This window comes from Artemia franciscana, chromosome 13 (assembly GCF_032884065.1).
Source record: "Artemia franciscana chromosome 13, ASM3288406v1, whole genome shotgun sequence".
NCBI lineage: Eukaryota > Metazoa > Arthropoda > Branchiopoda > Anostraca > Artemiidae > Artemia > Artemia franciscana.
In genome coordinates, this window is record NC_088875.1 from 30,198,287 (window position 1) to 30,216,520 (window position 18,234).

Genomic DNA, 18,234 nt, shown 5'->3' on the forward strand with positions numbered 1-18,234 from the left:
TTCTTCACTAACTCTTGAGGAATAATGTTCTAGTGAAGACTTGGGGCAGGCACTGGCCATTTTGGATATGGTTAACATTAAAGATAAGTACAAAAAGAAATTGGATATATCAAATTTGCTGCAATGAAAAGTAACTAAAGTTGAAATTGGTGCTGAAACTCTAATGAAGAAAAATTGGAAACAAATTCATCCTTCCCATTGAAATAAATTTGTAAAAAAAAACTTGTGGATGTAATTATGTATGCAATAAAAACATTATTTAAGTCATGTCTCTTTTTTTAACAGTCTTTCATTCATATTGGTAACACTTGCAATTTTTTCCATTTCATATAGGACAAATAAGCTCCATTACTTTTGACCACAGAATCTGAGCATTACCAATCTTTATATTCACAACTGCAGCCCACTTAATATTTTCTTGCAATACTGGCAGATTATAAGCTATAGTTTGGGAAAGGCTGATCTATACCATGCCTGTATAAGGTTTCTGCAGGGTGACACTTCCTATGTTTTGACAGAAAAAATGTTTCTGACATTTATTTTAAAGCTTCATTTACACAAGCTGATTTAATTTATAACAAAAAGTAAATCATAGGCTAGTAATTATAGTAATTATAGACTAATTAGTTTAGGAAATATGATGAGTAAAATTTTTTGTAAGGTTATAGAATCAAGATTAGGGAAGTGGTTGGATGAAAAGGAACTGTTATCCCCTCTCCTGTCGGAAAGGGGTAGGAAAGGGTTTATCTACCAGGAAACTGTTATGGTAGATAAGAAGAGACAAATTTCCAGAGTATTAAAAGGATAACAAAGTTTGTCAGGATTGCAGCAGTGCATCATGAGCATTTTCTTTAAATTGTATTAATGTATTTTAGTTGATTTGTAATTTGTTTTTGTTATGTAAATTTCCTATGGCCCATGGGCTTTTTCTGGAATAAATTATTATTATTATAGTGATGTATAAGTGCATTTTAGTGACTATGAAGGTTGGGTAGTGGATCATTTTGTAGGTAGGGGGCTAGATGCCTCAAAGAATTCAGTTTAATGGCCTAATTATTTAAGCCTCTTTAGGTCTTCAGAAGAATTTTGTTCTAATCCTTCTTGACTCCTGCAGGTATTTTGGGTTTACTCCTCTATCAAATCTCCATAGAGTTTCCTATGGGGTAAGTTTTCATGGGAGGAATTATTTGTAGCAGAAAATTCTGTGGGAGTAATTTTACATGGAGAAGTAGGGGTTTTTCTTTCATCATTTAAGAAATAACAAAAAAGAAAAAAAAATCAATTTGGTTGAAAGTAGAGAGCAAAATTAAAACCTAAAACAAACGATAATTATTCAGTATATGAGGGGGATTGCACCATCTTGTTTTCCATGTTTTAGTGCTTAAAAAGCTTCCCATTCTGACTCATTGGACCTTGTGTTGTAGCAGTTGTTCTTAAAGAATTAGTAAAAAAGTCAAACTTTAAGCATGAAGAGCAAAAGTTAGAGGAGGGAATGGAATATCACCCACTATAAACATAACAATTTCTGTTTGTTTTAAGTTTTAGTGTTCCTCCTTACTTTCAGTTGAAAAACTTGATTTTTTTATATTCAATTTATAGTTGAACCTGCTGTGGTTATGAATACAGAGTTATTTTTAGCCTGTGATGATTAAGATCTAGTTTTGGCTGTCACTTTGCAACCTTGGAAACTTTTGAATTGAAAACCTTATATAAAATACCACTTTGTAAGGATGAAAAGGCCTTACAAGAAAAATAGACTTGATGATAATAGAATCAAAAAATAATTAATGTTGAAAGTAAAAAAAAAACATATTGCATTATGTGTGAAATAGATTGCTGTGGTTTCATGTGAATAATTCTTGGTTTGTATAAATTTTTTTTGGTGAGTAAACTATAGCCTAAATAAAATTCATGTGCTTACCTGAATTTTAGAAAGTATAAATACTTTCTATATTATCTTTTACACATTTTAGTATTAGGGTATATAAATACGTATGTTAGTATTTAAGTACAAAATACATGTCTAGCCACATACTTAGAAATAGTATTTAAATATATTTAAGAACAAGTATTTTGTATTTGTATGTGATAATTTTTTACTTACTTAACTTAATTTCGTCCATCCTTGAAGGTCGTTTGGGGCCTCTTCTTTAACCAGTTCATTGTTGTGCCTTCTGTAGGTGCTTTTGTTGTCGGCCAGCCGGAGGAGTTGTGACAGGTTATAGGGTGAAAAGTTTTCTTTCTATCTCTTCAGGGGGCGAACTCTGGGGTGAGAACCATGTACTGTCCATCAAATGCTATCTTTGGAAGATGAGTGCTAGCCAAGTATTGAGTAGGCTATGTCCTATCCATTTGAGTTGTTGTACTTTTATTTTATCCAGTATTGTGAGTTTGACTTTCAGATTATGGAGAAATTTGGAGTTGGAGATTCTGTTGTGGTAAGTGATACCAGCAATGCGTCGTAGGGGTTTGGTTTCAAAGGCAGCTAGGTGACACTGATTGTCAGTTTTAAGCGCCCAGGATTCATAGGCATAGATGGCAGTTGGGATAATGATGGAGTAGATAAGTCTCGTTTTGAGAATTGTTGATAGATTCTTATTCTTCCAAATGGCTATAGGGGCTTTAAAACTAGAATTTGCAAGTGTCAGGCGTCTCTTGACGTCTTTGAATTAGTTGTCATCACAAAAAACTAGGCTCCCTAGGTAAGTGAAGTCTTCCTCCACCAAGCCAAAAGCTGAGATTTACCTGTGAATTGGATATATATATATATATATATATATATATATATATATATATATATATATATATATATATATATATATATATATATATATATATATATATATATAAAGAAGAGGAACCTTAAAATCATAACTTCTTTAGGCTCTCGAAACAATGTTTAAAGATTTTACTGTCACAAAAGGGCTGAAAAACATAATATTTAAACTTTTATTTACTGTCAAAATTTGTTTTCGAGTCCTACTATGGCACAGAGGCGAAGAAATTGATATCATTTCTTTTTTTGGCTGTCATAAAATCTGGGTTTGCTTTTTTGTGAAGCGGAGTGGTTTTTACACCATTGTTGTTTTTAGGGGGATTTGTATAATAGAAAGTAAATGCATGAGAAGTGCAAAGATATTATTAATTCACATTTTGGACTTTTATTAGCAAATAGTGGCCACTTTACTGCCTATTTTCATCTAATTAAAGCTCTACGTTATATGACATATCGCCACCTCTGTTCATCCTAAAACATTAAAAGAATGGCCAAACTTTTTAGAAATATCTGAACTTCAGTAATGGCTTGTTTAAGTTTGCACTTGAAACTAAGTAGGCTATATGATTCGAAATACTTTTTCAAAGGTTGGAGTAATCATTTAAGTAAAATTGATTTTCAAAAAACTGTTTATGAAAGAAGACAAATAATTATGTGTTTTTTATACAATATTACTTCAGAATTTCCCACCTTCTCAGTAACAACCAATCACAAAATACAGTTATGTTTATGTATAAGGACTGCATATATTTGTCCATAAAATTGTATATACTGCTATATATACATCTGAGGATTTTTATACTTATTTTGGTACATCCAATCTTATCATATTTCAACCATTAGTTGTCTATAAATTAAAGTTTTTAAGGAGATTTCTCCTATGTAATGCTAAAATTGAACCAAACATCAATTTTTTCTGTGCTCAACAGACATATTGCGATTTAAAAGTTTCAATTAATATCTAAAAATTAAAAAAAAAAACAATTAAAAATCCACGACAACTCAGCCGTATTTTTGTGAAAGAGACGTATATCCAAAAACACAGTTTCGAGAAAACTGGGTTCAAAATTTCCAGAAACTTCACTTCACTGGAGAGCAAATAAGCCTGTAGTAAAGCGTTTTAAACTTAATTTGGGGTTTTCGATACTGCAGAAGCCAATTGGTGGCTTTTCAAGTATACCCAAACTTGGGAAGTAGTCCATTTGGTCTTTACGTCTCTTTCACTAGAAACTTGAAAAACATACGCCCTTCTGAACAAATGGAAATTGGATATATATCTCTTTAGTTTTCTGGACAGTTGGATATAAGTCTTTTACTTATATGATCAGTTGGATATACGTCTGTTCACTCGAGTATGGCAAGGCTGGATATACAACAAGTTACTGAAGAGCTAAGTGATGGACAATGTATTTATGTCAGGTAAAAAAGATAAAAAAATAAAGAAAGTACACACTTGTTGATTGACCCCAACAAGTCTTCACTTCCTGTTGACGTTGGCATATTTTGCCAAAAATCGCGGTTGACTCGACTTGCCATCTTGGGAACTAACTTCTCAAGTATGACAGCAAGTTTTTCACTCTGTACACCTCTTGGCTTTAACATCATCGAGGGGAAAAGTTGACAATCGAATCTTCAATGTAGGAAATTCCATTCTTGAGGAGGTTCGTCCAAGTCAGTTTTCATGGACATGGTTGTTTGCCTCTGACAAAAGAAACCTGCACAATATCAGCTAAGTTACATGACATTTTTTTCGGGTTTCTTCCTGACATCCACAATCCTGAATCTCCAAAGCACAGTTTCAGGATTTCATTTTTTCCCCGGGCTGGGAAAATCAGCTCGTTTAGGCTCTGGACAGAGCATGCGACTTTGGGGTGACGAATCTTTAACTCGATGTTGACATGGACTGTGTCTGCACTCATCAATTCACAAGATCAATTCGATTGATTGTGCTTTCTGAGGCGTTGACAATCTGAACCAAAGCAGTGTGTATAGTGTCCAATTTTGTTTCGGGCGGTACAGTTTTCACAGTAGAGTACGAAGACTTCCACTCAAAGAGCAGCCTGAACTTCAATGAAAATGTGAAGAGTACTTACAATGTTCTTCGCATATCTTCCAGAAATTTCCTCGTGCCAAGTCACACACTACGAGGGGCAAGTCGGGTTCCTTGTCCCAACTGATGCAAAGGTCTCGTTGAAGGTAAGGAGAAGGCTGATGAAAAAAGGGTTTTTTGAAGACGGCATTGTGGGCAAAAGAAGGATCTTCTGCAAGTCGAAGCTCTAAACCCTTTCGGTGTTTTTCCATACGCGACCGGTGCCAGTAGCGTAAAGGTTCCTCACATTTTTACTTTTCTTGAGGCTTTTCCAGCTTTGTTACCTCAATTTCAGAGGCTGATCCGGCACGGATTTTGGCTGATAGGTGTGAGCAGGTATCACATTCATGAATAGAAGGCATTTTCAAGGAGTCATGTTATTTCTTCAGTTCTTCTCGATACATATTCAGACCAATCTCCACTCCGGGATTTTTTTCTTTAAAATCCCTGACTAGGAAAGTAATGGTAATCTCCCTTGAGAGATATTTCATTTTAGGACTCGCGCCTATAGTGCGTCATTGAAGGCCCAAATGTCATAATGTATCGTCTAACGAGCATTCTTTGTGCTTCTCCATAAATCATTGCATGCTCTTTCGCAGCCTTTCCTCATTCGTCCACCATTCCGAAGAGTTTGAGAGGATCTTCTGCGTACTTGCGAAGAACATGCTGAATGATCTTGTTGGATTTCGGGGGGTAGCCCAGGATTGCCAAAAACGTTTGTTTGTAGACCTTCTTCAGTTCAGAATCAACTGGGAAGTAAAACATTGTAGATCTGTTCGTTCTAATGGAAGAATTTTCTACAATTTAGACTCGCCTTCGCTTTTGTTTGCTGGCTGTGATGTATGGCTTACGCGACTTGAGTTTCTGCTCAAATCCAAAGGACCAGAAGGATTGATTTAGTCTTTCTTGCAGCTTCTCGGTAATAAGTGAGCATTAAAGCTTACATTTCCCAATCACACCAAGAGAGAATGGGTCTTTCTTTGATCAAAAACACTTCGTTGGCAATCTCAATAACTGGTTCTGCAGCTGACTGAATACGCAAACTTGTTGAACGAGTAGATGGACTACGCTCATTTTCACTGATAAGTGACCTGGGCTGGTCCGCTTCAGTGTCATGTAGTCCCTGTGCTAATGGCAGGACATCCTCAGTAGCATCAGCTGAGAAGACTTGGACAGGAGACAAAGTAGAAGTATGGGTGGAGGTGGTTGTTATCTCGAAATATTTGCTTTCTGTGTTTTCTTCAGTATTTTCATTTGGCCTTTAAAAACCCCATTTTTGATTGTTTTTTTTTTTCTTTATTTTATAACTTACTATTTTTCTATCAGCATTTTCAAATAGTTTTGATTTCAACAGATTTATTAAGACTCTAATCCTCACCAGATTAAATTTACAGTCACTTCCACTACCTACCAACGACCTATACTTGTTGAGGTTCCCTTTAAATTGCTGATATTTCTTTGTTCGCAAGTTTATTGGAGCCACCTATTATGCGCCCCGCCCCCATCCTGGATCTGCCCCTGATTGAAGGTCTTGAAGAGACTCGGCTATTAGGTCTACGTCATCAGCATATGCTAGTTCATTTATCACTATTTCTCCGACTAGGAAGCCAGTCTGAGTGAAAGGGATGCATCTAGGAAGAGATTGAACAGCTCCAATGATAGAAGGCAACCTTGTAGCACTCCGGTAGAGGTTTTGAAGCTTTCAGTAAACCCTTCTCCAGACATGACGCGGCTTCTGAACTTCTTATAAACGTCTTTGATCAGAGACATCAGATTGGATGGGATGCCAAAGTGAAGAAGGATGTGCCATAGACCTTCTCTTTATGTGATATCGAAAGCTTGTTTAAAGTCTATGAAAAGGTAGTAGATGCTGCGGCCAAGTTCGCTGTACTTTTCCATGATCTCTTGGGCAGTGAATATCTGATCAATTTTTGATCTATTTGGTCGGAAGCCAGTTTGGTATTCTGGAATGACCATTGAAGGAATGACTTGAATACGCCTAAGCATGACTCTTGTGAAAATTTTGCGACATGGCTAATAATACTTTTTGGGTGGTAGATGTCACAGACAGCTTTAGAGCCTTTCTTATGTAGGGAAACTATTGTCGCTTTGCATCAGGGTGAGAGGAAGTGATCTTTTTCCCCTAGCAGCTGTGGCAATTTTGTGGTAAAGGCCAAGGAGTGGTTTGCAGTTTATTTTCAGGACTTCAGGCTGGATTCCTTCATGTCCAACAGATTTGTTTGTTTTCAAGTCTCTGATAGCTACTTCTATTTCAGAATGGAGAGGGGGAGGACTTGGGTCTCTAAAGGTTACGGGGAAGCTATCGAAAACTGTTGGATCTGGGTGGATTACCAAATTCAGTTTATTTTTAAAGTGGTTTTTCCATCGAGAGCGGATTCCGTCTGTGCATTTATTTAATTTCTATGTTCACCGAGAAGGGAACACGCCCTCATGTCCTTGTTAGACAATTCCCGCACTCTTCTATACATAAAGCTGGAGTCTCGTTTTTTTAGGGCCAATTCACATTGATTTCATTTTTCCTTAATAAAAGCGCAATGAGCACGTCGGATGGCTTTCTCTACAACCCGTTTGAGATGCTTGTATTGGTCTCTGCTTTCTTTATCTTGCTTGTTCGTGATTTGGTGCTTTCTGTCCCCGAGAGAGATGATCTCGTCTGTTATTGAAGGTTTTTTTTTTGTATCTAGTGTGGAATGAGCGACATTGCATATAATTTTTTTGTTGCTTGTCACCAGGTTGTCGATATCTAACTTGGACAGGATAGGTGGAGTGTTCGACGTGAGTTATAAAATTTTTTTGGATAGAGTGATGTATGTCATACATATGTTCTCGTCCTTGACGAGAACATATGTCCTTGAACACTCGTCCTTGAATACTCGCTCGTCAGAAATGACGAGCGAGTGGTTGCTGTCAAAGTCGCCACCAGCTAGTGTAACCGTCTTTAGGACGGACGTTTTTTAACGTCTAGACACCAGGATATAGTCTAGTCAGTTTTTAGTTTTTTCATCCGGTGAGGTCCAGGATGTTTCAAGACGAGGTCTGTACTTGAGCAGTGTGTTTATGATGACTAAATCGCTTCTCTATTGAATTCGATTAGGCGTTCTCCTCCTCTGTTCATTTGTCCATTGTCAAATTTGCCCATTATATCTTCGTGTCCTCTGTAGTTGTTTCCAGCTATGGCGTTGAAGTCACCAATGACAAGGACTATGTCTTTTTTAGGGACATAATCAACGGGGCTTTGGAGCTGTAGATAAAAGTTTTCAGACTCTTCGTCATCTTTGCTAGAATCCGGAGCGTAAACATAGATAATTGTGAGGTTGGTAAGTGAGCCTTTCAGGCGGATCATGATGAGCCTTTCCAAGAGGGGGGAGGGGGTTTATAGCGATCAAGGAGTTTCTGCCTTATTAGACAGTAAGAAACCTACACCTAGATAAGATATTTGATTTCAGAAAATGACCATCACAAGCCCCCAAGGACCAAATTTGCATAAATTGTCGATGTTTGCGATCATTGCGTCCTGAAAGTAGAAGGATGACATCTCCGTGTTTCCCTTCACCTGTGACTATAAGATAGGTTTTGGCCAGACCAATGACGTCCCGGCTGTACCGGTTTGTCTCTCTTAGGAGTAGGTCCATTTTTATTTGTTTGGCGAGGGTTCTAGTGTTGAGGGTACCTAGTGACATAGTTATTTTTGGAGAAACAACGTCCTCCAGGTTTGGAGTCGTCAACATAGATATATTCGCGTGGTTTACGGCCGTCGAGTCGTCGGCTGTTCAGGAAGCTGCAGTTCTTGACGTATGGGTGCAGGGTGCAGTCCATAGCAGGGGCCGACTGTATCTACTACCGATACTACATCATTTTTGCGTCCTGCAACACCAGTAATTAAAACTTTTGCTGGGGAGAAGGTTTGTGACTAATGGGACGTGCCCACACTAAGATGGGTTCTGACCATTTCACATTAGAGGGGACCTCCTCCGTCTGAATTTTTGACCCCTGACGAGGGTGCTCCAGCTTTGTTTCAAGACCCCCCCCCACAGAGACTTGGTTCTCCCTTGGTCTGCGCCTCACTTCACAGGAGCTACCCTCCATATCTGCAGGGCATTCCCTTATAAGCCACCTGGGGATGCCCTGAGTGGCCTTGGGGACGCCTCTACTGAGAAGTGACGCAGCAGGTACTTTTTATTGGGTATTTTTACCCATAAGAGGCTCTATATCGGATCATCAGGGGAGGGGGAGGTAAATTACAGCAAACATAATTTTATTTATAAAATAGACTATAAAATTTGTAACTAAAAATGCCTCTCTTTTTGTCTTAGTTGTCTCTTTCTGGACAGCTGCTACTCTACAACCTTACCAAGTGAAATATTGGCTGTTATTAGGGCTATATCTTGAGCCATCATGGGGGAGGAAGATCGTCAGAAACAAACATTGATATTTGGCAAGAGTATAAAATAAGAGACCTAGTGTTGCTACTCTTTTTGGTATCAGTTTAGCATTCCCATTCTCCAGAAGAGTGGGACTATAAAATTCTGAAAAATATTTAAGAAAGCTATGGAATACTTTATATCATTGCGTAGTGTGTACCAGTAAAAATTTATACCCCCCCTGTCTAATGGACAAATATATAATCCTTATTATATATACTCAATGAATTTGCCATAGACCACCTGTTTTCCTCATATTAGTTTAACAGCAAAATAGCAGGACAATGGCAACAAGAAGCTGGAAGGAAAGAGTTGGCCTATGGAAATTCATTGAATATATATTTAGGCTATATATTTGTTCATTAGGGAAATAAAGTTTTGGTTTATTTTAAGGAATGATCTAAGTTGGGTAAACATCCAGAATTTTAAAGCATTTTTTTGGAATTTATAGTTTTTCCTTCTGGAGAGTTGGAATTTAAAAAAGGTAGTCACCTTTTATTTTTACAACTTTTGATTCAGAAGAGGAACTCTACTGCAATTCTGACATATCAAATTATATTTTTTAAGCCTAGATTATTGTTTTTTTGAGGCAAAACCTTTTTGGTGTTACCTCTCTCTAGGGAGCCACGGATAGTGTTTTGACTATTTGTCCTATCTAATTGTTTCATGCAGTTTTCCTGGTAAAATTTAGGTTTTTCTCACTGAATTTTCTAACTAGAAGATGAGTATACCACTTGATGTACATTTTAACACTTTAAATATACTAACTAATACCCTCACAAATACATCCTGGCTATACAAAAGCTTACTTTTTAACGGATTGGCTTTCATTGATTCTATGAACCATGCTTACAAATGCTTACAAACAAACACAAAACAAATGCATACCACTCATAAGAGTACTGTCACATGCAAGACTAGTAATGTGTAAACACAACTCAGGATTAAAAACGACACATCTATGAAATCTTATTCTACTTTTGAAAATTTTTAAGCACTGACAACACATAACATTGGTCACAATTATCACAATGATACTATAATTGTGTTGCGAGAGCAACACTTTGGTTATGTCGTCTTTTTTTTCTAGCATCCCGATTTCAGCTTATTCCTAGAAAGTGGTAAGGGTCTAACCTCTGTGGTTTTTACGGAAAGTGTGGACCTGAGGCCGGAATGATGAATATGACTTTGCATTTTGAAAAGCTTTGTAGAGCTCATGCATGGGGCCAAAAAGGATGGTTTTTGCTTGTCCTTGAGCCAGAGCCTATAGTGTGTGAAGTGACTTGGAGTTTTATAGCCTATGTGAGAGAGAACTATTTGAAGTTATGCAGTGAAGCTTTCGTTTCATCAAACCATGTTTCTGCTTTCACGTGGAAAGCTCCGTTCTAGCAGGCAGGCACCAGTTTCAAATTAAAGATGGAATAAAATCCATAAGTGTCAAATGTATGCGGCAGTTACCCGGCCCCACGGCCAATATCTCTTCTTTGAGTGATAAATAGAAAAAATCATAGAAATAAAAAAGTGGAGCCCGAAAGTGTGCTGCCATCTATTGTTTCTGCCCATTTCTATTCGTGATTTCACCTGAGTTTATCATTCGGTTTTTGCACTTGGGATTGCAGTAAAGAAATGGTATCAGATGTACCTCTTAAACTTTAAAAGTTGTCTCATTGCTAAAGAAATTAGAATTTATCCTTTGCTCCTTTCTAAGTGGTGGCGTTAGAAATTTAGCCTACGGCAAAAAAGTCAACTTTTAAACTAAGGTAGATTTTTTTTCGACAGCAGTCGATACGTTTTGATGAGCTGATCTAGCATATGTCATTTATTTTTTGGTAGGAAAGTTCCTTCATAAGATATACCAGTTTGAAAGTTTAAGGGGGTTGACAACTTCAATAGTAAGGTACATACTGAAACCAAAAATAGGCTGATACAGAAATAGTATCAAATATGCCTCTTAAACTTTAAAAGTTCTCCCATTGCTTAAAAAAAAAATTAGAGTTTATCCTTTGCTCCTTTCTAAGTGATGACGTTAGAAACTTAGCCTAGGGCAAAAAAGTCAACCTTTGAAATACGACAGATAGATTTTTTTTCGACTGCAGTCGATAGCTCTTGATGAGCTGATCAAAGTATATATCATCTATTTTTCGGTAGAAAAAATCCTTCATGAGATATACCAGTTTGAAAGTTTAAAGGGGTTGACAACTTAGTAAGGTACACACTGAAACCAAAAATAGGCCGATACCAATTGTGAGACATATAGGGGAGTTTTAAGCAACAATCGGCTGTTAGCTCATAATCATCTTCCGCAATGAGGGGTTCGCAACTTTTGCTAGTTGGTGTACCTATTATTTATTTCTGGTGTATTTGATGGTAAAACCAATTTGGTTCCAGCGGTAAGACATATAGGGGACTTGTAAGTCATAATTGACTGTTAGGTTACAATCATATTTTGTGATGAGGGGTTTGCAACTTTTACGAGGTTGTGTACCTAGTATTCATTTTAAGATCCTTACAGATTAACAACTTCAGCGTTTAATCGGAGCAAGGAAACAGAACCAAAGTGTTGCCCTCGCAACAATTTACTCGGCAAAGCCGAACAAAGGTTGTTGTATCACCTCACGTTGCCCATGCAACGTAGATTTAGTTAAAATCTCTATTTCATCAGTTGAAAAGGATCATCAGAGGATTACACAAAACAAATTATCAAACGGTTTAGCAGTCTTGCGATTGCACTATGCTTATTCGGTAATTTGGCTTTGGCAAAATTCTCTATAACTTTTGAGTCTATGAAGTTGCCAGATGAATGGGAGAAAAATAACAGTATCATATGGTTTGGCAAAAGTGAAACCAATAAGAGCACGCCTTCTTTGATGGCTGGAACTCAGTAGGAGTCAGATCACAAAGGTGTTGAAGCCGTTTTCTATGAAACTTTATTCTTTCTTAATCATTTTTAGGTTCTGAATATAAGAGAAGACATACCATTGACGGAGAGGTTTTCATATCTTCAAACTATTTCAGGTTCTTAGTGCAAAAATTATTCTTTATGCTTTAATATCCTTTTTAAATTTGGTAATTGAAAAATAAAAACTCATATTGAACTCAAGTTTATTAATTAAAACATTTATATCAAAACACAATATTTGTAAAATCATATTTTAAATAATTGTACTGTAAAAATGTCATATCTCTTTAAATGTACTTTGAGTCATTATTTTGAGGAAAAAAGAAAGAGAAGAGATGTACATGATTCACCGTCCCCCAGGGTGTGTAATGGCTTCTGCTATTAATTCTAGGCAAAGATTGGTTTTGTCTAAATGTGTATTTCCTGTTAAGTTCATAAAGAGTTAAGAAGCTAGATTTTTTTTTTTTAAAGAGAATTTAGTTTACTCATAGTATTTTCTCTTTTAGTATGGAGAAACTCGTTAAGACATATTCGTTGATATCCAAGGTCCCATCTATTAAGAATGGAAGGATCTTGAGGGAAAAAGATGAATCAGGACTATTTCTCTTGTCACTGACATGTTCTCAAAGAAATGTAATGCTAAAAGAGTATGTTTCATTTAAGAAATTCAGTTTGTTTAATGTGATAACTGAGAATGAAGACCTCAAGCTACTGACCAGTTTTTTGGATCAAGGCTCAGCTACTAAACAAGAGTAAGTCATTGTTATATTATAAGCTACATTTGTTATTAATGATGGCTGTCTTCTGCAGAAAGCGTAGTATCTATGCAGGAATTTCATTTGAAATTGTGAATGGTCCTTCCCAATCTTGGGAAGATTAGGGAAACACACCACGTCTAATGACACGGCCAGAATGTCCCGTCTAGTATAGTTTCTGATATACCTATTTACAGGAGTTAAAACAGATTCTATAGGTTTTCCACAACCAAAGTCTACTGCAGACACATTAAGCTGCGCGTCCGTTTTGAGATTCCTCCTAAACAAGACAAATGATAAGGTCACTGGATGGAAGTATACCAGTTAAGAGAAGAGCCAGGGAAGGTGCAATTGCCTCACCTTGTTATTTCAATAACTATGTCCTCGAAGGTCAGGACCAGTGTGAGATGTCTTGCGTTCTCTCTGGCCTCAGTATCTCCTCAATCACTTATGCTGCCAAAATTTTTTAACATTAGCCGAACTTTGGACGAAATCTCTGAAGCTTTCCAAAAACTGCTATCTGAATACTTAAAATATGGTCTTGAATTTAACGCTGAAATGTCCAACGTAGTTTTTTTTAATTGGAAAGGCCTACTTGCTCATGGAATTGTACTTGGGAATTCAAAGATCTGCCCTTCTGACCAAATCGTTTACCTTGGTATTCCCATTGGAAATACCGTTTCTCACACTCGTCATCTCCTAACAGAAGGCATCAAACGCTGTATATCAGCTTCATATGCTTCCATAGTTTCTGTTAAGCTTCGTTTCGATTGCTGTTATCTCGCAACGCTGTACAACACTTTCTCTCCCCCACATCCCTTACATTGCACTCATCTGGAAGGTTCTTAAAAATACTGATAAATTGAAAATCCGCTCCACTTTCTTACGTTTCACAAAGTACCTACTGATATATCCAATTTGGACACGCAATTCAAAGCTCATCAGTAATCTTCACACAGCAGATCCTACATTAGCCGTTGCCAAACTCATAAAGAAATACAACCAAAAGAGTTCGAGACATGCTTGGAGCTGATTTCTTCAACTCTAGTTACGTTTTCATAGTTGTATAGTGATATTTTGCTATTTTCGTTTTTTGTTTCCTTCTCTTTGTAGTACTCTGTCATTTTCTTTTTGTATGAAGACTCGTTTTCAATAAATAATAATAATAATTAGAACTACAAGACTTATTATATACTTTCAGCTGCAAGTGAGGTGGCAAAAACAGGAAGAAAAGGGATCACAACATCTTTCAACAAAATTGTGTATTATCGTCTGTTTCTTCTCATTTTGAATATTAAAAAGAACTATTTCAAGATTTTCTTGAAAATTTTAAAAAGAAGACACTAAGTTTTGGCAGAGGACAAAAAACTTTGAAACAAATATTTCAAATTTCTAAATCCCGGCAACTGTTTTGAGACTGCAAGAAGGGTTTAACAAGTTTCCAATTGTGTTTGCAGTCTTATTTTAATACTAGAGCTTTTTTGCTATTTGTCTGATTCCTGCTTGCAGAATTTTAATTTCTAGCTATGATATTTTGCCACTAATTAGGCTGCTGCTTCAGCAAGCAAGTGGACCTTCAAAGCTGCATTATGGAAAAAGGCAAAATGCGAGTCATTCTGGAAAAATACAAGATTTGCCACGTTTTTATTTGGAGAATTGACATTATGTACCACAATACCATCAGAAATTTCAATAGCAGCATGTCATGTAGATTTAAAAATAGGATCAGGAGGTGCTATTGTGAAAAGATTGACAGGTAGGCGTATATCTTTGACCACACTTCTTTTTCTTTATTAGTAAAATCAAAGGAAAATGTAAAAAAAGGGGTAAAACTTTGAAAAGAAGAACGAACTTGCACGAAAGAACGAAAAAAAATTAGAATAAAACGATAAACAACCAAGAGAGATAAAACTACAAAAAGAAAACTTCAAACGAGACGACGGCCAGTAGAATTGAAAGACTAAAACAACGCGGATATTACGCCTGTATCCAAACAAGGCGTCTTCAGCACAAGATAAAAAATTAAAAGAAAACTAATCTAAAAACAAATAAAAACCACCACCAATAATAATAAATACAATTGTCGCTACTTATCCGCGTAGGGAAAAGCAGCTATTTGAGTTACTTCAATTAGAATCAAAGAGCAACTGAGAAAAAATTATGAAAATTGAAACTTAGTTAATTATTCTGTTGTGAAATAATCCTCTTGTAAGCTAACATTGAAGCAACTCTTTTTGGTCTAGTGGATAATCTTGTCCCCTGGTGATTGTGTAAAATTTTAATTCCCCCATTGACTATTGGTTCATTTTTTAAAAGAATATCATGAATTGGGTCAATATTTAAATTCCCTGTGTCTCTATTTATTGAAATATTAGCAAATATATGTTTTTTAATTTCTATAGCCTCGCCCACTGAGAAAAACCTCTATCATTAGAAATAGCTGTAGCCTCATCAAATTTTATAAAATGTTCGGGATAAAAGAATGTTCACCTAGAGCCGAAAAAAAAGTTTCGGGAGGCTTTCTTAGTTGTAGAGTTTTTTCTATTGAGTTGCGATGCTCAATAAATCTTTCAGTAAATTGTTAGTGAGTTCTACCAATACAAAACTTTCCACAGGAACAAGGAATTCTATACACCCCACTAACTAGATTTCCCCGGGTTAAATCTTTCTCAGAATTAAGAAAACTACCTAATGGTCTCACTGATTGGAAACAAGTATCAATGTTATGTTTACCTATGTTTTAAGCATCTCCCCCAAAGTAGGTACTTAAGGTAAAGAAATGAAACTTTTCATTAATTTTAATTCGGTGCACTGTGAAACCCCAATAACCCTATTGTTGTGTTTTATTTGAGGGATGTTTTATTTTATTTTGTAATAGCTACCGATTAAATTCATTGATGAAATAATAAAAAATAGACGCATTAAACACAACAATAGGGTGTTTAGCTTACAAGAGGATTATTTCGCAACAGAATAATTAACTAAGTTTCAATTTTCATAATTTTTCCTCAGCTGCTCTTTGATTCTCATTGAAGTAACTCAAATAGCTGCTTTTCCCTACCTGGATAAGTAGCGACAATTGTATTTATTATTATTGGTGGTGGTTTTTGTTTGTTTTTAGATTAGTTTTCTTTTAATTTTCTATCTTGTGCTGAAGACCCCTTGTTTGGATACAGGCGAAATATCCGCGTTGTTTTAGTCTTTCAATTCTACTGGCCGTCGTCTCATTTGAACTTTTTTTTTTGTAGAGTTTTATCTCTCTTGGTTGTTTATTGTCATGTCTGGCCAGTTCGGCTTAAGAACTTTCATAGAATAAAACGAAACTAAAAATGGGGAAAAAAACTCTTAAATAGATTTGATTCACAATAAAAGATGAAGACAAAAGCTGCACAAAACAATAAAAGAAACGAAAGTAACTGATATTTAAGAAAGTATAGTGGGCATTCGTTTCAGCAGTAAGAAAAGACAACAACTCAATATCATGGTATGTCAAAATGGAGTATATTTCACAGAGGGTTTGTTTTTTTAGCTGTAAGACCATGTGGAGGTTTGACAAAGTCAAGAGAATTTTCTGACAGCTGTGTACCTAGAGAGACTGGTAAAAGAGGCAGCAGTGTAGCCTTTGCACTAGTTTGCACTCTCATTTGGACTGCAAAAGTAAATCAGGGTTGCGAGATAATGTATTCTGGGATACCATCCTGATTTGGGAACTAGAAAGCGTAACAGCTCAGGAACAAGTTGAATAATCGCTGTTGCTATTTGCCATGACAATACACAGTCAGACTAATATTAAACGCAAAAACTGCACAAACTAAGGTTTTAAAACAGGTGAAGTTGGCATAAAAGAAACAACTGTGGACGCAGCTTGAGAATAGAAATATGAAAGTTTTCATAGAGATGACTTTGCTAACAAAAATCAAGGTGACAAAACTCAAAGCAAAAGCAGGAGGAGATGAGTAAACCAGTACAATACTAAGCAGAAATGATAAAGGAAAAAAGCCTGATGAAGGATTAGTTTTACAGATAAAGTAGTAGTACTTGGTCTTCAAACTAAGAAAAAGACATTAACAGAGTTTATGACAGGTGCATAAATGGAATTTACGGCTTGGTACCAACCAATGACACTGCTACGGGGGGGGGGGGGGGGGAATTTGCAAAGTTCGAAAGCGGTGTTCTACTGAAAATGGTCACATTTTCTTTTGGAAAATGTCATTTTCTTTGTTGAAATGCCGAATATAACGGTGAGTAAACCATCTGTTTTATTTCTTTTTAGAGTTGCTTCTGCGTACTCTGAAAGTTGTGATTTATATGCATCTGTTGTGGAAAGGCCTGGAAAGAATCACGAAAATGACCAATGGCTTGAAGTCTGGGACAAAGAGAAAGTCAGATTTAGCTGGAATATGTCAGACGAAAAAGTTCATGGTAGAATTAGAACGGATGGTATGTATTTATACAATATTTATGTTTCAGATAAGTCCACCTATTTATCTTTCTTGCTTCTCACACAGTAGAAACCATCAGGGAGGGTCTCGAAAACTTTCTCGTGGCAAAAGTGTCAGGTACTAAAAAATAAGCAGAAAAAAGTATATTCGTAAATCTTACATATTCAACTTCTCTGTCTTTTAATGTTTCCCAGCAATTTTCTGGGAAGTGGGATTTGTCTGAGACACGTATCAGTGAAAATTTATCTTCCGTTTCTCGCTCGTCTTTGCGCAACCATGTTTAGTATGTTCAGTCCTAATAACATTTCCAAATTACGGAATGAATTCTCGGAATGAGTTTGCGGAATATATAAGTGTTTCTCTGAATACCTTAGATAATATCAGAACCACATATTACAAACTGTAAAAGCATAAATGTTAGTATTTTTAGTTGGATAAATTTTGGTACCAGAAATAATAATGCGAATTTTCGGTGTCGAGATAGCTTGTTAAGGTTAAAATTTACCCAAGAAATGCTCAATAAAATTAAGTTTAGGATACAATAATACTACTACTACTTTTGATGAGTTTGATAATAGGATAATTATTTTTTTTCTTTATTTGTAGCTTCTTCTTTACTTTGTATAAGGAAAAAGAGAAAAAAAAATCTCAAGGTGAAGAAAAAATGGGACTATGGCCAGTCGATGGAAATACAAATTAAAACGACGCGGATATTTTTCCTATATAAAACAAAGCACCATCCTATATAGAACAAATTTACCTACAAGTAGGTAAAGAACAAAGATAAAATCTTATATAATCTATAAAACTTAAAATTAAAATAAATTTGAA

The 18,234-nt window shown here is 36.1% G+C and overlaps 1 protein-coding gene across 1 annotated transcript in view; it reads left to right on the forward strand.

Annotated features, from left to right (window-relative positions):
- The window catches only part of LOC136034785 (acylamino-acid-releasing enzyme-like), a gene marked incomplete at its 3' end in the record, with an annotated part of 58,016 nt that overhangs the window by 1,874 nt on the left and 37,908 nt on the right, over window positions 1-18,234 (forward strand). Inside the window, 2 exon segments of the mRNA XM_065716195.1 lie at window positions 12,713-12,958; window positions 17,235-17,401. Coding sequence (XP_065572267.1) covers window positions 12,713-12,958; window positions 17,235-17,401 — 413 coding nt within the window.